This window comes from Gouania willdenowi, chromosome 15 (assembly GCF_900634775.1).
Source record: "Gouania willdenowi chromosome 15, fGouWil2.1, whole genome shotgun sequence".
Classification (NCBI taxonomy): Eukaryota; Metazoa; Chordata; class Actinopteri; order Blenniiformes; family Gobiesocidae; genus Gouania; species Gouania willdenowi.
In genome coordinates, this window is record NC_041058.1 from 12,433,045 (window position 1) to 12,456,562 (window position 23,518).

At 36.2% G+C, this 23,518-nt stretch overlaps 1 protein-coding gene across 8 annotated transcripts in view; it reads right to left on the reverse strand.

Moving 5' to 3' along the window:
• pcdh15a (protocadherin-related 15a) overlaps positions 1-23,518 on the reverse strand; it is a 200,678-nt gene that overhangs the window by 81,739 nt on the left and 95,421 nt on the right. For all 8 annotated transcript variants that reach the window (XM_028468339.1, XM_028468336.1, XM_028468337.1 and 5 more), the window contains 9 exons: positions 23,079-23,234; positions 20,357-20,476; positions 20,143-20,253; positions 16,446-16,616; positions 12,472-12,580; positions 11,489-11,601; positions 7,162-7,368; positions 4,463-4,597; positions 1,386-1,535 (listed from right to left, as the gene is read on the reverse strand). In XM_028468339.1, coding sequence (XP_028324140.1) covers positions 1,386-1,535; positions 4,463-4,597; positions 7,162-7,368; positions 11,489-11,601; positions 12,472-12,580; positions 16,446-16,616; positions 20,143-20,253; positions 20,357-20,476; positions 23,079-23,234 — 1,272 coding nt within the window. The remainder of the gene's footprint in view (positions 1-1,385; positions 1,536-4,462; positions 4,598-7,161; positions 7,369-11,488; positions 11,602-12,471; positions 12,581-16,445; positions 16,617-20,142; positions 20,254-20,356; positions 20,477-23,078; positions 23,235-23,518) is intronic.

Here is a 23,518-nt window from a genome sequence, read left to right on the forward strand (position 1 = left end):
AGCCTAGCATTAACATTTGCTAGCTTTAGCATTAGCTAGCATTAAAAATAACATGACATTAGACTAGCATGAACATCAATATGGCATTTGTCTAATTTTAACACTAGTTAGCATTAATTAACATTAACCTTAGCCTAGCATTAACATTTGCTAGCATTGATTTCAGCCTAGCATTTACATTTTGATTAGCTATCATTAACATTCACATAGCATTAGCATCAACATAGCATTAGCCTAATAATAGCATTAGCTAGCATTAATTAACATTAGCCTAGCATTAACATTAGCGAGCATACATGTTAGTCAAGCATTACTATTAGCATTAGCATTAGCTAGCATTAGCATTAGCTAGCATTAGCATTAACATAGCATTAGCCTAGCATTAGCATCAATATAGTACTAGCCTGGCATTACTATTAGCATTAGCTAGCATTAGCATTAACATAGCATTAGCATCAATATAGTACTAGCCTGGCATGAGCATTAGCCTAATATTATCATTATCATTTACATTCTTTTCATGAAGTTGTGTTTGTCAGAGTGTATTGAGTTCCGGGGTAGCTTCAGCATCTCTGAATGGATGTTCCCCTTCTCTAAAGCCTGCTTCTTTCTACAGGCACACGTTCAGGGGTTTTTCACCCAGAAATAGTGTTAGTGTCCCATTATTACAACAATGTATGTACTGACATCATCCAAGGAATAAAGAATATAAAAGTGGTATTGAAATGCCCATGGTATCTTAATTTAGTCCAGTGGTCGTTAATAAATGTCACAAGGTGGTGATTCATTTTCTTTTCTAAGAATTTGTTGTGCTTACATTCCTTTTTTTTTAATTTTATAGTAATTTTGGTGAATATAGTCCACCCATGGTAGTTGTTTTTCCTTGTGTTAGGCATGGCATAGTAGAAAATAAAAGAACACAACTCTAATTTGTTATGTATTATCATATTTTGACACATTTTGTTGATAATTACTTTTTATTGAGTATGTTATATAGGGTAAAAATCACTCAGCAATAGTGATGGTGTTACTATTTTTAACGATAGTGTTCAATTCTGTTTCAGTGCTTTTCTGTGACACTGACACTACATTCCAGACAACTCAGAACTCTGCTTTTTTTTTTAGACTATTTCTGTCGCAGCAAATCAGCACTCTCCCTCCTGCTATCCAACATAAATTATCCAGTCTACAAGGATTAGAAAAAAAAACACTTTGTCTGGTTTGTCTGTAAGCGGGTAAGGGAACCCTTCCAGATGTTTTCCTGTCAACACAAAGCACTAGATTGTTGTGCATTTTTTTACTCTAAGCAAGCATGACAGTGTTTGAGTGAAATTCTTTTTGACTGAGACAAAAACGGAGGAAGCAAAAAGTGCAAAATGCATCACCTGGAGTACTGTCTCTCCTGGCTGCATGTCTGTGAACACTTCAACGCTGTAGGAGACCTCTCCAAATGTGGGCGAGTTGTCGTTGGCATCAATGACCACGATGTTGACGGTTACTGGGCTGCTTTGCTGGACACCATCTGATGCTACCATCTGTAAACACACGAAGAAGAAATATTTATCATAGCTTTGGAAATGTATGACAAGTGCACCATGGGAAGATTCTTTATGCTTGGTGTCATATTATCAGCAGCTTTCAGAGATGGAAAGAATGGAAAGAACATTCTTCAAAGGTTAATAAAGAGTGTGATATAACGTTCAATTTACAAACTAGACAAATTACATTCCAACTAGTCACTGGCATTTGTTTTGCCAAGTGAGAAAAAGAAAGACAACAACCACAGCAGCACCAAGAAATGTGTGTTTGTGTTGAAAGGAAATTGCTTTTTCCTGCGTGAAAAAATTTGAACATAGTGTCAAATGTTTTCAGTTTACATAGAAATTGTACATTTAGCTGCCACTAAACGTTTACCGGGAAAGTTTTGAACAAAGAAGCACAAAATATATGGTAGCACTTTATTCTGTGATCACACTGCGCTTGTGTTTGCTTTTTGGTCCCAGGGGAGAGAAGGCAAATTTTGTGGTTAACATGAGAAAATGAAGATTTTTATTCACAGAGTTATTCTGAGTGCATAGAGGCATTCAAAGAATCCATACAAACCCTTACAATGGTAACGTATACCCTTCTAGTCTTTTCCCCTTTAAAAAACTAAATAAATTTTATCCCTATAATCGAAATCTAATTTTGTCTGAATAATAGGAGTAATATTAGGTGGTTAACAGTATTTTATAAAGTAGGGGTGTCTCGGTCCGATATTGATATCGGATATCGGTCCGATATCAGCCAGAAAATGAATATACAGTATATTATATATATTTATTCAATTGTAGAATACTGTAGATATTATGTTGAAGGTTAAAATGTATGTAAAATTAGTTTTTTTCATACCTAGTGTTGCTGACTACTGTTCTCTGAGTAACGTCACTTAATCAAGCCTTTTCTAACATTCCACACTACAAAATAAGTAATAAAAGTATGTATGATTCGTGCCAATATCATATAGGATCGATATCAGTATCGGCCAATACGCAAGGCTGCAACATCGGTATCGTATTGGAAGTGAAAAAGTTGTATCGGAACATCCCTATTATAAAGCTTGACCTAACAAGCCCTGAAGTTATTACAATACAGTGAGAATTTTTTTTTCATTTTAAAGCCCTTTGCGTTATGTCAAATACATATTAATAAGGTCTAACATTTTCTATTGTATAAGTGTCTAATTTTCTGCCTTCAAGGTAATTGGGAGCGTACAGCAATTTCACTTTTGAGGTTTTGGGGCCGCCACAAAAAATACAATGAAATGTGCCAAAGCATGTAAAAATTGTTTCCTATTTATACACAGTGCTGTGGTGGTCGGAAAGCAGTCACGTTGCCTAAATCAACAGCTGACAGATTAAAGCAGCTGGAAGCTGCTCGTGCTGCCAGATGCACATTACATGGGTGACTGAAAAAAAAAAAAAAAAAACTATGATTCATTCTGTTAGTACAGCTTGTGAGATTATTGTCAGATGTGACAGGTGGCTGAAGGTGTTGGAACGAGTGAATTCTAAAAATAAATATAATGCAACTTACAAAAAAAGTAAACACAATGATAATATCCATGAAAGGTTGCCACTTTTGCGGATACAGTTTAATAAACACAAAGTTTGTTAAAAAGCATAAAAACCCTCATCTGTTTTACCACTGATATCGGCTACGAAAATAAAATTTTTGTTGCACCTCAATGTGATTTTATTAGTTGAACTAAATCACAGGAGATCAGTGAGGATACATATGAATATGTTGCAGGCAGAAACGCAATTTAAGCGCTTCATAAAAAGTGCCTGATTTACACTGTTCTGTTGGACCATTAATGGTGTGATACATCTCAGGTAGCTGGGCTGTGACACAAATACACTCCAACCATCATTTTACACAATAAACATCTACTGTATGTTCATCTCCTAACCTTGATTCATGGGTGAATGGAACCATTATTTGACAAGCAAAACCTAATGCCCTCTTTCAAATATACAGCGAGGAAAAAAACAATTCTTTGCATCCTATAATACTTTTAAAAAATAAGTACTTTTATGCAGCCCTATATGTTTTCTTTTAGAAATGGTCACTATATTCGTGATTCTTAACAAATGACACTTCCCCACTACAAAACCGTCTGTCTTAATGTTTTCCAATCTTGCACTGAGTTCCCTTGTGTGAGAAATGTGCTGAAGATAATTTTGCTTTGCCTCTGCAGGCACACGTGTTCTACAGTAATTCCCATTTAGCGTTAGCCTTGATCGCACATTGTGCAGAGGTCGTTCAGCTTCTTTTGGAGTATTAGAATGACTTACACTGCAACTGAACAAGATCAAACCGCCAGTGGAGACCATTAGTAATCTTCAATATTCAATGTGGGCAACAATATTAACTATAGTGTCATCGGTGGGAATTGCGAACAGTGGCATTAACATTCAAATGTTTGACAGCAGCATGCAGTACAATCAGAAATTCTCTTTAGCCCAAAACAATTTATTTTTGCTTGTTGGGTGAACAAAATCCATTAAGAGCCTCTAAGGCGCACTACGTTACAAAATGTAAAGATCGATGCGTAATAAAGTTTACAAATTCAGCTAAGTATCTGCAAAGCATTTAATGTGCAGCAGCCTATTGGAAAGAAAATCAACACTGGAAAAATCCCCAGTTTATGTTGTATCACATTCTAATTGACACAAAGAAAAAAAGATGCAGAGAATGTTAATTGATTTCCCAAGAACACAGTTTTACCTTCGCCTGATATCGAATGAATTCCTCTAACGCTAATTTCAAAAGTTCTAAGAATAACCCGGCAACGAGCTGTTATGTTATAATCGCAAATCAAGAGAATGCAGTACATTCTCTTAATTCAATGTAATTTTTTCAATTATTACATACATATCACAGTAATGCTTTCATAAACATTCTAAAGTAGTAGCCCCACCGTCAAAGTAAAGGCCATCTGCTTCTCCCGATCCACAGGTTTGAGAAGCCTTAGGTAGCGGATTATCCCAGTTGGAGTCAAGCTGAATATTGTGGTGTAGTCATCCAACGTAATCCTGACCATCGGGTCTTTGGTCTTCCAACATAAAAACACACAAAATGACACATTACCATAAAGATGACAGTGATTCATACATGTGTTTTCATCCAAGGCTTCTGCGGTGACATGAGAGAACCTATCAAACACAAAATTGACTTTGCCCCATGAAAAACAGATCATTAATGTGAATGGAATACAGAGCAAATGCATCACTGCCAAAAATAAACCTAAAAGTCTATTGTGGCCCTTCGCTATGAGACAGTTTTGTCGATTCATGTCCGTCATTGAGTCTTTTCTAAAGAGTTTAGTCAACAGTGGAACTGGGAGGGCTATTGATTTTGTATCCCTGTTTCCTCTATGTTTTTATTTGTTAAGCTCCCTAAAAACTCAAGAAATGTGTGTTCAGTAACACAAAAAAATGATTAAAAAATGCAGCAATAGTTTGCTCCCGGTGTATTGCTGTTTGTTTTAACAGCTCCATTTGTAGCATTACTTGCTCAGTCAGCATATAGAATGAAAGCACAAATAGAATCAAGCAAACACTCCCACAGATCTACTATGTTACTTGGGTTGGAGACACCAAACAATGCGCAACAAATCACATAATAAAACGTGCATTTATGCACACAAATGAACAACTGGAGTTGGCTCCTATATGGACCTACATGATGGAGGTCAGGGGAAAAAACCAACAGAGCTTAGACACAAGTTTAGACATATTATTGCATTGAATATTAAATATTGCTTTTCATAGACACTCAAAGACAGTCAAAAGGAAACAATCTGTAGGATAACAGAACATTCAGTTCATATATTAACTGTTCTATGTCTTAAAGGGTACCTGTAGTGAATTTTACTTGCAAGCTCTATCAAAGATCATATATAATGCTAGAGGTTTAGTCAAACAACATTTTTTTTAAAGTCTTTGTAGAGTAGAAAAAAAATCCTGTCAACTGGCAGACATGGTGGTCGCCATTTTGGCTCCACAACGTGCACTTCTCTCGTGGATTTTTCTTCTCTAACTAGTTTCTTAAATATCATCCAAGACTCGTTCTTGTGTAAGTCCACTTTCTCTTTCATGGGTGTCAGCACAATCTTTATCATGTCTAGTATGTAAATAGTGCAGCCTACTGCCAGCTGTGGCTGCTCCACTGTGCAGCACAAGTTTACGATAACAGCTTCATACTCGTCAGAACTAAACACTTCCCTGTGTGTAAAATACATAAAACAATATTAAAGAAAATGTGAAAACAAAGCAGTTTAAAAAGTTAAATAAAAAATATATTATGTAATATCAACAAACATGTTTTTGTTTAAAGGTAATACATTAAGACAATTGTTATATTATATACATTTCCACTACACATACCCTTCTAAAAGCTGTTGTTTCATTGGTTTTCAGATATTTGTACTTTTCAATTTCAACAAAAAATATTCTATTAGGAATATGCACAACACTGTTATGTAAATCATGGCACATTCAGGAATCCTTCGAGAAAGAGAATGGTATTAAAATGTAATCTGTAAACAATGAAGAAGAACACTTCAAAACAAGCAAAACACTCCAAACGCACACCCCTGTTGGATGTTAAAGGTCGTATTATTTACGCATCCAGAATTACCAGAGACCTTCTTAGTGTGTTATTAAAGACTTTATTAAAATTGAATGGAATTATAATAATTGAAGAATTTAATTTGTTTTGAGAGAAAATCAACAATGCCGTGTTGAGAACATCTCTGGTAATAATGAATGTTTTATGTGTTTTCTACTTTAATCATAAGGTTGCATGCATTTAAAACAGAGGGATGTTCTGAGTCAGTTTGTAGAAATTGTAGGGTTTCTTTTGCAGATTTTATAGTGTTTGACATACAACAAATAATTTTTCTAAGGAGCACTTAACGTTATGTTTATGATATGCAACTTAACATTAAGTGTTGGTATGAGAGCAAGAAGCATGGCACAAAGCAACACACAGGTTAAATATCTAGAACGATACAAGCCAAGGTTTGGGTGAGTGTGCTGTAACCTAAAAATGCCTGGTTGGTTTAAGGCCTACAATCATACAATTACAGAGCTATTCTAAAAATCATCAGCATGGTAGACATCTGGTAAACAGCTGAGTGTATCAAATATGTCTCTAAAAAGAGGAAACACATTATTGTTGTTTCATCCCTTACAGTTTACAGGCTTTTTTTCCACTCACTTTAGATTAAATTAGATTTAAAACGGTCTAGGTGACTGTATTTTTTTTAAAAAGCTGTGTTATATAAGGAAAATGGATAGTGGCTAAAATGAAAGAAAACTGAATCAGAACATTCCTTTTATATATGTTAGAAGTCACTGCATCTGAAAACAGTCCTTTTTACCTACAGGTGTCTCACCAGGTGCCAGCTACAAGGAACAAAACACATCACATTGCATGGGAATGACTTTTGAATATGCTAACTTCTGGGAGCACAAAACAAAGACACATGATTAATTAAAAATAGATTTCAGTCACATTTTATAATAAACAAATGATCGAAGCATTTAAAAAAAACCTACATGTTTTTCTTACAAACAGTAAGAACATAAGGCATGCTTTTGTCTTTCTCTCTACCTCCTCAATGTCATTATCCAAAGCGATGATTCCCAAAGGCGTGGTGAGGTTGGCAGTAGCTGAGATGGTTGTTCCAACTGGGGAGGACTCGCTCACGTAGCCCTGATAGGTGGCAAACTGGAAATACGGCGCTCGGTTATTTTCATCCAGAATTTCAATAATGAGATCCGCATAGGCTGGTAGGGGATGGCCATTGTCCTGTTCAGCCTGAAAAGCAAAACAACAGTAATTTAGGAAATTGACAAGTCACATTTCACAGGAGAACAAACTCGACAAGACACATGAAGCAGAAAGGCAAACAATACAAACATGCCATTTAAATTAAGAAAGGCTTTATTGACTAAATCTAATCATAGGTCTTGAGAAGGTTAGGACTTAGTGATTAGAGGGGCGATGAACACATACCATCATTAGTAAGAAATGGACGGTAATTAGAGGCTCCCCTACTTTGTCAGGCGGGTGATAAGTTGCAGGAGGAGGCTCATTAGAAATAGAAACTCCACTTTCAGTTGAGGAGAGGAGCATCGGTTGTCGTGCATGGCACTTTGAAAATCAGCTCAAAACTAATTCAGTGTTTTTGTGTTTGGACATTATTAAGTATAAAAGTGTAGGCCTCTTTAATAGCTAACATTTGCACTGAAACTTTACCTCCACGATACACTTTTTCAACTCATCTGATAATTTTGAACTTTCATGACCGGCTGATAAAAAAAAAAAAAAGGTTATCCACATCTCTAAAAAAAAAATTGACATTCAAAATAAGTTCCAGAAAAGTTTCTACAAAAGTAACAGATGAGAAATTAAATCTATTGTAATGGTTTAAGTTGTTGTTTTTGTTTAGTCTATTTTTCTTATTTCTAGCAATGAATAATGAGTAAAAAACAGCTCATTTAAGATGCAGTATGAAAGTTTATTTATTGGCATAATTTGGTCAAGAATCCACAATAGTCAAGTCAAGTCAATTTTATTGACTGAGCAGTTTTGAAAACAATAGAAATTGACCAAAGTGCTTTGCAGAGGTTAAAAAAATTATACAAAGGAGAAAAATAAAAATAAAAATACAGAAAATCATCATCTTCTCATGGCTCTGTATAAGTGTTCTAGACATTATTGTTGACTGTTGAACAAATGTCAATGCGTGTTCATGTCCTATTGGTAGTAAAGTTGTAATGGCAGGCGTTTCAGCAGGAAAAGTCCCAATCGTGGCATATAGGCACAACTGCTTATGCACCAAAGCAGGCCAAAAAAGGAAGAATGACGTTTCTAAACAGTCTAAAGGCCGAAACGTACTCGGGCGGAGCCTAGGTGGAAAGGACTTGCACCATGAACTGATCTCAAAGGAAAAGTGATACATCGCATGTAAACCTTGGACATTGAGCATATCCTTTGTGGAGAGAACAATTGATTGCAATTCATTTACAATGTGGAGGCAGAGTGATGTGGGTCTCCATAACATCAGAAAACTCCAATAACACAAGAAAAAGTCGCTAGATTTGTCGATAGTCGCTTTTGAGAAAATAGTTGATAAGACAGTTGGAAAGGTCCCAAATTTAGCAACAAAGTCACTGCAAATAGCTTTAAATCATAACCATTAAATATAGTAAAATACAACTTCTGCAGGAAGTTGTATTGAACATGTATTAGCCTATGCTTAGAAATGACCATGTATACAAATGTAAATGTATTGTGAGCCGTAAAAGCTGACTCAGCCCTAACCATTCTGTACAATCAGCACAAAGAAAATGGTCTTGCACATAATTTCCCAACACAAACATGGTGATAGACATGCCTCCTTCAGTAATATTGTGCATTATCTCAAATCAAGACTTGTGTGCTGCCTCAACTGATGAAAATGTACTGATAAAATCTGAACGGCTTGTACATGCAGCCGTGGTACATTCAATTTCAGCACAGCCCAAACATAATAGATCTTGCAATGTATGTCACAAATGTTTAGCACAATGCAATGCCTTTAGAAACATTATGGCAGATTGAAAGGAAAACTGCAGCTCAATCACTTTAACCCACTACCTGCATATTAGCTCATTTAGGGATCTATTCTCCCATCTGGACTTAAGCGCTTTTTTGCGCGCCTGCCATTACGCACTTCTCTCCTTCGCGTATTCTCTGGTCCAGGCTGCTGACACGCCCACCGCGCGAAAGTAGAGCAAAACCGTGTAGTCTGTGAATGAAGGCGGTCTGAAGGAAAGGAGGCGGTGAAGTCAATTTTTTAGGCTGTCTAGAAATCACAGAACATGGAGTTTTCCCAACGCTTGTAAATGTCATTGAAATCCCTGAAAATGATAAAGTTCACTATTAATTTGAAATGTCTTCACTAAATATGTAACAATGTAACAGGTTGAGCCACAGTTTCTCTCCCTTTCTCTCTCTTTGATCATCATCATCATCATCGCTATGAGATATGAGGAAATAACGTGGCCACAAAGCGTCCTGCTTTAATACAAAGGGATGTTTGCAGTGAAACAGAACTATTGGCTTCCATAATACGCAGTTTTAAACTGTTTAAAGCGACCTAAAATTTGTGTGGGAACAGTTTTCTGGTCCATCCTCATCCGCATGACAGCTTGTTTCACTGTGTAGTGGATCAAACTGTGACTTTATGCTGGACATAGTATGAAAATAGTTGAATCACTGTGACCAACGTTGACAGAAGTCTGCGTCTGTCAGAGTTTGAGTTAATCGCATGACGCACAAGTCCATGTGGCTTCAAATGTACAGTTACAAAACAATATTTGAGCTCTGCTAATAGGAAAAAAACATAAGGCAGAAGAGCCTTTGAACAAATGTGGAGCATTTTGCATGCACTATAAAAGATATTTTACCATCCACAATAACCAACTGAATTTCTGCTTAGCATCAGTTCTCACCTGTTATTTTTACACCACATCTACCTCTCCAGCCACTCGCCTACCTCTTACCTCTCTCAGAGTGAGAATAAAGAACACCCACACAACGCTGACCCACAGATCCAATCTGCTCACACCAACACCTAAGGGAAAATTGCTGTCATTTATGGACATAATACGTGTGCCGATATGTTCTATCCTCCCTCGGGCGCACTCATACACACATAAATAAACCCTTTGGTCTGAGAGAACGACAACTAGGTGAAGGATTTCTTAGGTCCCTGATGCCTTTAACAGAGTTTCTACTTCAGAGGCAGCGCTAAGTCACCCGATCCCAAACGCTGCAGAGCAAAGACCTACAGTCACGAGTCACTGTTTATCATTCGATCTCAACCCTCCTGTCCAGATTTCATCATTGTTAGTGTCAGAGTGTGTCTCACTCTTCCTTTTTAATGTCACCAAGCAGCTCCCTCTCTAGCTCTGCCACTTGTCAACAGCAGATGTGCCTTTTGAAATATGCTGCAGAATTATTTGACGTTTCCACCACAGCAGTTATTATGTAAACTATGTAATGTGCGGGATCCTAGCAATCTCAAGAAATCAAAGACTACCTCTCACTTCCCAGTACCTCCTAGTCCTTCAGAAATGATTCCTCCTCATCCTTACACCCTCTAAGTCTCAGGTAGATAAGGGCCCTATCATTTCCCATGCACATCACTCTATCCATCATGTTCTCTCACTATCTTTTCAGCTGCTTTCCTTCCTCTAACAAGGCACAATGCACAATCCACAGAGTTTCTATGATGAACCACCCCTTCCTCTAATCTCTTTGCTCCACAGCTATGCCACTAAACAGTGAGTTACACTCTGCTCCAAGGTGTTCAGAGGGTAGTGATGGGGAGACCCAAAGTTCATCTGAAAGCCAGCGCTGCACCAGCAGCAAGTTTGAAATTAGAATTCACGAGAGCGAGGTAGCATTATACTGCAGCTAAGTTCATAAATCACAACATCTTGTTCAGAGCCATTTCTGAAGAAGCTGAAGATAAGGTTAATGGCCTTTTGGATGGTGGGGGGAGTCATCCATAAAGAGCCGCAAAGGATGCACACTGAGGTTATTAATATAAGATGCAGTGTAAATGCAATAAAATTATAGAAACATTAATATGCTGAACATAGAACTTTATTCACAAAGTGTAAAAAGAACAGAGCCATAAACTGGGCTGAAATAGATTTTGTGTTAATTTGTATAATTTGCATGCAGATTACAGATCTACTAATGTATAACATATTTTTATCTTAATTCTAATTTCCTGTAAATCATCTTATTACATTACATTGTAGTAAAAATCAGATACTGGAGCATGTGGCTGATTAAGTGGGATTTTTCACGATAGTCTTGTTGTTGACATTTCACATCCATAAATGATTAGCACTAAGTGTGACAATGTTTTATATGTTACCTTTATAATGAGTGTGAACCTCTGGTGTAGGTCCCTGTTGATTGGCTGGAGAACACGTAGCTCTGCTGTAGTTTTGTTGAGGGAAAAATAATTTGGATATGTGAAGGGATGACCTGCAATACAAGAGAATGTTCCCTTTAGAACAAGGGTACCCAAATTAATTTCACTGAAGGGCCAAAAATGTATTGCAGTTGAGGGCTTCAGGCCAAAACTAACCTTTCATGTTCCAGTGCATGACATTAAATATACCAATAACATGCAAAATAAACATTTAAAGTAGTTTTTATTGTGTTTCATGACATAAAATTATGAAACATCTAAATGTCTTCAAAGACATTTAGTGCAATACAAATTCAACAAAATGGGACACAATATACCCCACCAATACGATCAAAACACTACATTTTCCCTGATTTGAAAAATCCTTAAAAACACAAGAAAAATAACGTAATTGGACCTCAGCTTTAATAATAATTTGTTTCTTATAAATCACTGTACTGTATTATAGATTATTTTATATTTTAACAAATATCAAAGAATTAAAATAAATAAATAAATAATTCGCTTGCCATTTTTGGCCCGCGGGCCCCAAATTCTTTATTTGTCTTTGTAACAAGAACAACAAAATTGCAAAGGCCCTGCAAGCAGTACAACAAGAGTTTTAAATAGAATAAATAAAACATAAAGATAAAACAAAAAACAGGCAAAAGCTACCATAAAAAAGATTTATGATTTACAACAGTGGGGTAGATTGTTAATTTATTGTTATTTTATTCATTTATAATTTCATATGTTTTTTATATATGATTATTATTATTATTTTTTAAATAATTTGTTTTTTAAAAAAATAAAAACTCATTTTATTAATTTGTTCATTCATTGTTATTTGTGGTTCCTTTTAAAAAACAGCTGAAAGAACTTCGTTCTTTCATCATGGCATGACATGGAAACCACAGACAAAACCTGGGATGAAAAGAACAAACCGACGAGGATGTAGTAAAAAATTCCAGGCCTGTCCGATGGAGGTTGTATGTTTCTGTCCATGTCCACGGCTCTGATTGGAGGAGTCACATTCAGCGGGTTCAGTTTGCTCTAGAGTAAGACATGGAACAAACAGTCAACACAGTTTGATTAGAAATAGAGTATACAAAGATACATTCGAAAAATGACTGCATTATTTGACATGAGCAACTTTTTGAAATGCTTTGACAAATCTGTTAAAAAAAAAAAAAATTCAAATTTGACCTAGTGACTGTATAATGTTAAATGTGACGTGCATTCCTTTTTCCGTAACTTTCTTTTTGTAAAGACTTGCAAATATTTGGGATCTGCCACATCTTGTGTATCAATGAAAAGTGCACAACTTAACAACCTGCATCCATCGCCCTAACTTTGAACATAATTACCATTGATGTGTGAATGAGTGAACGGGCTGATACTGTGCTTTCAGAATACTTTAGTGGTAATAAATGCACTTTATAAATCAAGGCCATTTACCACTGGACCTATTAGTTAGTCTTTCTCTGGAGCTCCTGCTAATAATCTAGGCAGCAAAGCCCATAATTTAAAAGTAAAAATATGCTTTTCTCTAACTAAAAATAGAATAACTTGCATCAAGAGTATTTCAGGTGAATGGTATATTGTTTCCAGTACATGTGAGATAACTTTTAGAAGAAAAATCTCTTTTAAAGTAGTTACTTTGGATACTTTACACAGCCCTATTTAAGTGCGTATTCTGCTTTTAAAATAGGACAATGAGCAGTAGTGAGTGCTTTAGTATAACCTTCCAAAACAACATTATCGTTAAATAATGTGAAAAATAAAGCTTAAATAGAAAAAAGGCTTAATAATAATGACAAAGCATTTGATTTTATTTAGCGCTTTTTTATAGACACTCAAAGCACTTTACATTGCATTGAAATAATACTTCAGGTATAACATAAAACATATACAGTACGACACTGGCAAATATGACTTCTCACGCATGTTTTAGGATCACAAAACAGTCCAGATACAAGCCATTCAAATTTCATGCCATGGCTCAAATATGGAGCTATTCCTCTCACATAAAAAGATCCGTGGCCTTGTTATTTTCTTCTGAGCATGCTTTATAGTGTCAGAGCTGTCAGCTACAATTCTTACACTTACATATTTAGCCATCACAGCACTAATTACTGCACTTCTGCTTCCACAAATGTGTACCAACATATGGTTAAGTGATAAGTTAAGCACATCACATTTAAGTGGAACCCTTCTTGCACAAAATGCTGCCATATGGCCGGCTGTTATTTTGTACGTTAAGACAACGGTGGCAAACGTCCTCAGCACTTAGCTAACAGCTCACAGGCAGAAGAATCCCTCCCGCGTTGGGGTATATTTATATTTCTCAGCTCTAGAGTAATCCTTACACCTATCCCCAACCAGCCCTCTCCCTTTTTACAATGCCTGGGGGTGTGCTAAATCAAATCCCTCTGGCTCTGCATAATGATGATTAGTTGTAATATCCTCCTCCAGCTGTCATTATCCAAGGGACCCCCAGAGCTCACATTAAATCCCCCCCAGGGCAAAAAATAAATACAGATCAACTTATTAATGTCTGTCTAGTCAATGTCATTAATAACCATAACATAACAAAAAAAAACACCAACGTCGACCATTTCATTAAATACTGTTTAAGTTAACTAAATCAAAGAGAACAGCAAATAATTTAAATGAAAACAGCTAATTTACATAGATTTGCTCCCTAGAAAAATACAGACTTTGCTTTAAGATCATTTTGAGACTGGGTGAAAAGAAGTTGGCTTGAGTAGAAGGTGCATGTTCTTAGGTCTTTTAAACTCGGCAAAGCTTTTAGCATAAAATAAACATCACTTGGGCCAACAGCTGGGACTCACAGTAAGTGCCTACCTGCTAAATATAAGCACTTAAAAAACAGCACGTGTCTACACATTATCTAAATACTAACGTCTCCCCAGACTACAATCTACAAAATCCAGGTGGCTTTTAGTGCATCCAAACACCATTGTGAAAGTCTCACACATGTTAACGCAGCACAATAAAGTCATACATGATTACATTTTACACCATATACACACACAGTATTCAGTTAAAGCTCTATTCATACTTCTTACACCTAACTTGGGCCAAATTTAAATGGGTACTGCACTTTTCACCAAACATCTCTTGCATAAACAACTTTCCCTAGAGGTGTCCCGATCCAATATTGATATCGGATATCGGTCCGATATCAGCCAGAAAACGAATATCAGATTTTATCGGACTGCATCTATAATCACCGATACAAGCTTTCTGATAAAATGTTTCGCTCCAGCACTTCTATCCATAGGTGACTGTGGTTCACACTCCAACAAAGTAACCGAGTGTTGCTGACCATTGTTCTCTGTTTGAGTAACATCACATGATCAAGCCTTTTCTAACATTCAACACTACAAAATAAGTAATAAAAGTATGTACGATTCGTGCTGATATCATATCGGATCAATATCGGTATTGGGTCAATCTTACCCCAAGGGATATTTGCCCCTGAAAAATAATTTTCATCACATTTTTGATCATGTTTTTGTGTTTTGTTAATTTGTTGAATACATAAATAACCCCTTGTTAATGAATCTACAACTTTGGTAGGTGTGAGTAGTAGGCCACAAACACACATATACACACACACACACACACGCCATGGTGTGGCAAAGTTCTCATTAGAATATTGTGAATGAGCAGTAGTGTAGATGAGGCTCTGACTGTGATTATTGGGAGGTCGGAGTTTAAATGAGGATAATTCTGGGTATTTTCCACCTAAAATTTCAACTATTCCTCATTTATTAACAATTAGTAAATGAGGAATAGGTGCAATTTTAGAATAACCTCCCAATAACATGTATAAGCTAATAACTAATATTTATATTAGTTAATATATATATATATATATATTAACTCACACTTCACAGATCAGTTGCTAATAGTTTGTTATAGCAATGTTATAACTGATTAACTAACAGTTTATGAATGATCTATTAACTACATATAATGGATAGTTATTATAAACTTTTAACTGTGCATTTAACACATTGAAAAAAAATCATCATGATAATTGTGTGCTTAAACAATTGTACCCACCAAATTAGAAAAAGTGAATGATAAACATTGAATGGGGTCAAATTTACCCCAAGGATAATGGACGGGTTAAGAAAGCAATTGAAAAGTTTTTGTAAGACTTAACTTCTTTGAGGTTTGTTTGCACACAGACTGAGACGACACATATCTAGCGAGGATTCAAACACTCCTACTCAGAGAACATCACAATGTCAACTCCAATCTAGTCTAGTTTTATAAATCCAATCCATTCCAGATGACTTGAGTCCAGCGCTGCTCAATTCAATACAGCTCACTTTATTCTGATCCGGACTAGACTAGACTTCTGATGAGCAGAGGGTTTTACGTCCGATACCCCTGCACATGCGAAGGCGTAAGCTTGTTAACTAGTAATTCCAGGTGAATAATTTAGTAAAGTGTTAGCTAAACTATTTTTGTTTTGAATGATATATTTTTTAACGCAATCATTTACTACACATGCAATTCTATCCTTTTTCTTTTGGCTCCTTTAGATGCGAGTGCTGTGAAGCTGTCATCCCAGGTCAACTTAGCCGTCAGCGCTAATTGTCACAGTATGACAGACCACAAACATGCCTGTAGCTTTCCAATGCCAAGTCAAAGCTGCAAAAAGTTATCTGCCTCTGGGCGGGAGCTCCAACACAAGGTGTGAGCAGAACGTTAGTGTATCCGAGTGGCAAAGCTTTAGGATGTAATCAGCACTACCAAATGCTACATGGGCACACAGGCATTACAGTATACGAGCAAAAAGCATTTTTGTTCACATTTCATCAACTGAATACATCCAGTTAAACACCTTTTAGACACGATTGTCTGTCTATGTTCATACCGGCTCAGTGAATTCAGGGATAGCAGCACGGTACGTGAGGGGGTTGCAGTCTCGTGTGTTGTTCACCAAAACACATGGTAAAAACATGGGGCCGAGGTCATCCCCGTCCAGAACATCCAGAGTCAAAATGGTGGTAGCTGTTCGCCTGTTGGGGGGGTACGGAGCTCGGTCCTAAAGAGAAAAAAACAAAAACAAAAAAAACAGAAAACACCCCACGGACTACAATTAATACAACGAGAATGGATCTCATGTACTACAACACATACAGCTACAACACTCAATGACAACTGTAATGAGTTGTATAGTTTATTGAGACTGTGACACTTCATCGAAACAAAATGTTTAATATTAAGCAGGGCTATTAAAATTGTGAAAATGCAGCCATAGAGTTAATTATTGATTTGATTTATTTATTTTATTTTTGAACATGTAAAAACAAAAAAAATATGAATAAAATAAAAGGAATGTTTCAAAACAAGTAAATTTCCAAGACAAGTCAAAAACACAGTAAGAAGATTTCAATAAAACATTTACACGTTCAAAAAAGGAGTAGGAAGAAGTCTGTCTTAAATAAAACTAGAGTGAATTATGATAAACATCATCATTTTTTTGGTCTTGAAACAGCTTTTCATGATGAAAATACATATTGTGAAGTGGTTGAAGCAGCATGGATGTTTATTTTATTATTTTTTTTTTCTAAATGGTAATTGTTTGAACTGTGCATCTTTACTTTTACACACAAGATTTGCATTGCAGAAATGTGACTATAATGATCTTTTTTTAAATGCAAAAACTTCCTCCATCTTTTTCAGGAACCTTCTGATACTCATGTTGTTTCAGAAGAAAAAAAATTATAATTCTCTACTGCTTTTCAGGCTTTTACAAAAGAAAAAAGTTTTTTTTCCCCATCAGTTGTGTTCTATGACAATAATTAAAATAATTTTGTTAAATAATTCTCTACACACCACAAATAATTCCAATTGTTGTATTTATTTATTTAGAAGAGAAAAAAATAAACCTTGCACTCTAATTTGATGAGCAGTCGTGTAGAAGAGGCTCCAACTGTGAATATTGGGTGGTTGGAGTTTAATTGAGAACAATTCTGCATATTTTCCACCTCTCTCTAATTTAGCGATGTAAAAAGTCAAATGTCAAAATGTAATACTGAGAGGAATAGTAATTTCAAGGTTAGTTAAACAAATTTGCAAGAGGGCTATTAGCACAGCATCCCATAATTACTGCTTAATGAAATATTTGTCATTCAAATGTAAGCTGGAACATGCTGATCAACAATTTGTTTTAAAATGATTTGCTCATTACAAGTTCAGACAAGCTGTCTGGTCACCTTAAAGTTTCTCTGTAAACTACTGCACCGTAAATCGACATTTTTTTTAAACAGTGCTTCTGTTTTTTTTTTTCTGTTTACACTAAATTTGGGTAAATAAAGAAAATAACTCAACACTGAAAGCCAACAGAATACAGAAAAGTGAGAATCCCAGTGTGTATAGTGAGGTGTTTTGCTGGTGTGCTAAATTGTTGGACATTGACAGTGCATGATGCTGGAAAACCTCATGTCTTCCATCTGTTACTGTTCTTTTTTTCCCTCTCTCATAAATGCCTCATGGTAACCCTTGAGTATTTTGCTCTCACTTGGAAGATATGGAAATTGTACATATGGCTTATATGCTAATTTACTGACTGACAGGATTAAAAATACTCTTTTTTTAATTAAAATGTTTGTTACTCATTGCACCAGATACTCACGTGACCATCATATTGTGTAGTTCCCATAAACAGCAAACTATAATGCTCTGTAACAGCTTTCCATTACAAACAGTAATGTATAATTTAAACAATTTGAGCTACAGCATTAGAACACATGGACAGGCCTTCACTCATTGTAAATAATAAGTGTTTGCTACTCATTGTAATTAACTGATAATCATTTCTTGAGCAACTCTTCACTGCAGTGGATTTTGCATTATTTTAAAATAATTTATTTAGAATTATGTCATCTTGCACATGAAAGTGAGCTTTTTGGCAGTTAAACACACGAGTCCAGTGATGATAAACATCTCATCAGACTAATGTCATACAGTGCATTTGTGCCAGCTGATAGACTATGAGTGAAACCTGTTTTTTTAAGATCAAAAAAGGGGACATACCTCTCATTAACAAAAACAAGTTCTGATGAACTACGGCCTAGCCCGCGGAACGTCTCCGTGCCGAGTAGCACGTAGCACCTTCCCGAGAATTCAGTGAAATGACTCCGTTCCACCGAGTAAAACAAATGAAAATATGCGACATAAAATTGTAATCTACGTTGAATTGCCTTTGAAACAATATATCACACGACTATGTTCTGATAAGTTTAGAAATTACCGAAAAAGAGGGCGTGCCCCCGTTCCGCCCCCTTTTCAAAAAGGTCTCCGAGCATCTCATCATATTCATTCATAGAGTATTCATACCAAACTGAATTCCGATCTAACAAGAACTAACGGTGGAGTAGTCATTTTAAAAATGGGGCCCCCGTGACATGTATGGGTTAATGGGCCCAATTTATACTGTATACTGGTATGTGCCAATGATTCGGTACCACCAACTGTCGTAATATTTGACTCGCAAATAAATGAGAAATCAACTTCAGTTTTTTTTTCTTTTGGGGCTGTAGCCGAGGCTATAAAATACCTCTAATTAAGGAGATACCCCAACCAGAAGTATAACATTATATACTATAACAAGCCAAATTATATCATTATTCACCTGGCTCACCAGGTGAGAAAATTATCCTGGTCTTCCGTAAACTTCCCTGAAATTGTCAATATTTTCGGTATATTTTTGGTCATAAAGTGTTCCAAAGTTCTTCAAATAACTTGATTTATATAACTGATGGTCTCTTACGTCAAATAAATCAAAATAATTAAGTTTGGTTGGAATTTGGGTTGCATGTTTCAATAACTTAAAGAAACATTTTTTTTGGGGTTTTCGGTAAACAAAGGATTAATTTGACATTTTGTACACAGAAGCTGAACCTACAACATAATTTATCAAAAACTAGACATCCTCACGGTCAAAATTTCCTGGGCCTGGCCACTGCACTATTAATGCCAAGATGGTGACGCAAGTAGTCACTGCTTGGATTGGCACGTGACGCTGGGCTACAGGGAGAGCTAACAACAACACAGTAAAGATAGATGTCAGAGTTTAGAGGTACTTCTGTTTTATATAATAGAGCTTTTCCATTGGCTGACATGTGAAACTTTATATCTCTGATTCAAACAATAAAGAAGTCTGGCCAGCACAAGGAAGCAGATTTATGTTCCTCAGCAAAGCAATTCTAGACGCGAGGTGGAGGTGTGGTATTTATTAATTATTCTGTTTTATAACTGTCAATATAAAAGCATAGATATTACTGTGCAGAAGCATCAGCATAAACCAGAATTATGAGGAGCTGTGTATTAATGACAGATTGTAATCTGGGAGACGATATCTGTAATCGAATCAAATTAGAAAACAATTTTAATATTAGTTATAAAGCATTAACATGACATTCTTTAATTATCATCACGTGCCACAAACAAATAGTCCAGTAAAAACATCTGATATCACATTCACAATATTAAAGTATTTTTTTTTTTGTAAGAACAATATTGGTGCTATCAAAGCTAGTTGTGCTTCGGCAGTCTATTCCACTCACGTTGGCCTGGACTAGAACCATGTAGCGGGTTCTCTCCTCGTAGTTTAATCTCTCTGCCAGAATTATGTGTCCTGAAAGAGTGTTGGCAACACTTACAGTCCCATTCGATTCCTAAAAAGAAATAAAAAAAAAAGGTCAAGCTATAAATTATAATGGGGAAATAAATTTACTACCCAGTGGGTCGTGTTCATTGTTGTCTGGCTTGTAAAAGTACCGGGTCATTAGCGTTGTAAAGTATGCTGTATTCTATGTGTCCATTGGGTCCGTCGTCAATGTCTGTAGCGCCGTTGTTTCCTGAAAAGCCAGTAAAAATAGTTGTTCCTACTGGTGTGAGCTGAAAAAAAAACACGAGAGAAAAAAATCAACAGTCAACACTTCTAAAAGTCCCAAATGATTATAACATCAGCTTACAGCAGAGTTCATTCATGAGTATTACTTTTGCCCTGCTGAACCATTACCATACAAAAGGCAAAAACTAGAAAAAAAAAACAGTCAGCAGAGGTTTGAAGGCAAATGTGAAAGCACTGACAGTATAACAAAAAGTAAGTATGAGAGCTGCTGCTGCTTCCCGGAGCCTCCAGCGATGTCTACAGCACTAGAAAGCAAGCTGCAGACCTTGTTCAGGGGAGATGACAGCCAAGTTGAATGAGTTTGTATCGGTGCAGGTGCTGCAGGTTTGTTTAGAAGAGAGTCACTCCTTTCTGGTAGTGACTTTTCTAGATAATGCAACTGCAGAACAGGAAGTAGTATCTGTTCTCAATCTATTGGATCTCAGTGCTGCATTTGACACTGTGAACCATACATTTTTGTTGCAGATTGCAAACATGGGTTGGACTAAATGGAAGACAAGACCAAGACTTTCGGGAGCCGAGACCGAGTCAAGACCAAGACCGAGACAAGCCGAGACCAAGACCAAGACCAAGACCATAAACATTTTTTTTTCAATTTAAAAAAATATATAAATAAATAAAATTATGGCAAGGTTCAACGGTTAAATAACATTCTCTCTTTAATTTTAGTTTATTTTAAATACATTTGACGGACAAAAAAGGTGCCTGCAAAAAATTAACTAAAATATTAAAACTACTACTGCTACTGATAAATTCACAATTATTCTACATATCTGAAAACAAGATTTTTATGTCAGCTGAATGTACAGCAAGTGTTTAAAAGCATTTCTGCCAAGAAATAATGATTCTTGATTCTGATTCTTTCAGTTGTGCAGGTCAACAGGTCACAGAGTTCACAAGATAGTTTTGTAGTTTGAAAAAGCCTTTACACAGGTTATTTTTATTAATTCACTTAGTTGATATAGTTTAATTTGGTTGCTGTAAAATAACTAGGATATTCAATTAACAAAGGTTTCCAGCTGTAACTGTAAAAGTGAAACTTTCTGAAATAAAACTACAAACAAGTTGTCATCAATGTAAAAAACATAGAGCTACAGGTAGATGTGAAACTAAATAAAACAAACCCAAACCCTGGAAAAGTCATATAACAAATTAATCAATAGTTCTTGTTGAGAATTATTATTATTCTGGATACAGTGGAAACAGAAACTATAAAAATAATTATATTGTGAACCTGTTTATATTGTGGGGAACATATTATATACATACATGTAATTGGAGTCTAAAGTCACAAAAAAAAACACCACTTTAAAAAGAAAATAGACTAATATAAGACCTCTTTACAGTTATTTGACTCATTCTGGGCTAGTGCAACTCTGCGGCGATGACGCGCTGGTGACGACATAAACCAAGATGGCGGCGTCCCGGACTAGAGCCGACATTATGTAATAAAGCCTTAAAAGACATGGATATAATGAAAAGAGTGGATGGACAGAGGCATAAACATGTGGACTTTCACACGGACTTATTAAACACACACGGACCTCAGTACACGCGGTAAACGGAACAGGCTTCACCGCTCTGCTGGCACTAGGACCCAGAAGCAGAGTAAGTGCGTCCCCTATCTAGCCTTCACAGGCTGTAATATCATCAGTTTATCATTTTACCAGTTGTTAGAGCTACTGTCTTTACCAGGGAGATAATATTTATTCATGGTGATTGTTTTCTGGAGTTTTACTGGGATTTATACCGGTGATTAGTTCATATCTCCCTTGCGCTCCGCGGTCCAAACTGACACCGTAGCCACACACGTATGAGTGTGTCACACACGTCACTCAGTCACATTAAGGAAGGTTGTGGTCATTATACGGGGTGGATTAAATAATGAATAAAGGATTGTTTTATCCCGTTCTTCTACGTGTTATTATCACATTATAAAAAAGTTTAAAAATAGCAGGAATTAACGCTGGTCTCGAACGGTCTTGAAGGAAAATCCCGAGTCCGGGCAGCCCGAGTCCGAGACAAGACCAAGACCTTTAAAATTTGGTCTCGAGACCAAGACCGGTCTTGACTACCACAACACTACTTGATGTACATAATCAGTACATTTAAACTACTAGATAGTGTATTCATTTATAGTTCTCTTCCATCATTTCTGATGAAGGTTATTGTATCTGTCATGTCTCTCAATTTTTTTTTTTAATTGACATTCTTTGTTTAATATCTCTGCATCTTGTAATATAGCTCTAATATATTATAACCTTAAATTCTTAAGCAGTGTCAGCAGATGCATTTTCATCTGTTTTGCATTTAATGTTAAATATCAAACTTTTTGTCTCTCTGAGGTAAACATCTACATTTTCTGAAAAATTTCAGTTGATATAAACTCAGAGCGGTGTTAAACCGACGCATAAAATTAAAATGAATTGCTTTTAACAATTGAATTAACACGATTGAATAAGGGTTTGTTGCAAACCCCTGATTGAATGTCTGACCTTGAAAACGTAGCTGAATAAAACCATACAACATCTGCTGGGAAAGGAAAGTGTGAATTTCACAGCAGTCTTGCACTTTGCACTCACTCACCTCATTCACAGCAACATAGTAGCGCGGCTGCTGAAAACGAGGGGTGTTGTCGTTCCGGTCCCTCACAACAATCCGAACCTCGTGCAAAATAACCGTACCGACCAGCTCGTTGGTGCACTGAACTTGAACCACTATGGTGGTAATGTAATTTGGAGGCTGAAGAAGAAAAAAAAAGAAAAGCAGTGAAATCTTTATTTCCAAAAACATTCAATAATCAAAGCTGTAGATTGATGGCTTGGTTTCCCTTACATTTTTATTTTTATTTTATTTGTTATTTAATCTACTGAAAAGATCAGAAACCATACAAACTAAAAACCCTGCCCAGCTGTGTTCAGATGTTAGGTGAACAGCCACAGAACAGGTCAGGCATCTAAATTTAGCAACGCATCTGAACCTGCCCTGTTGTGTAATAATATTTACCAAGGTCTTAACTGCATATG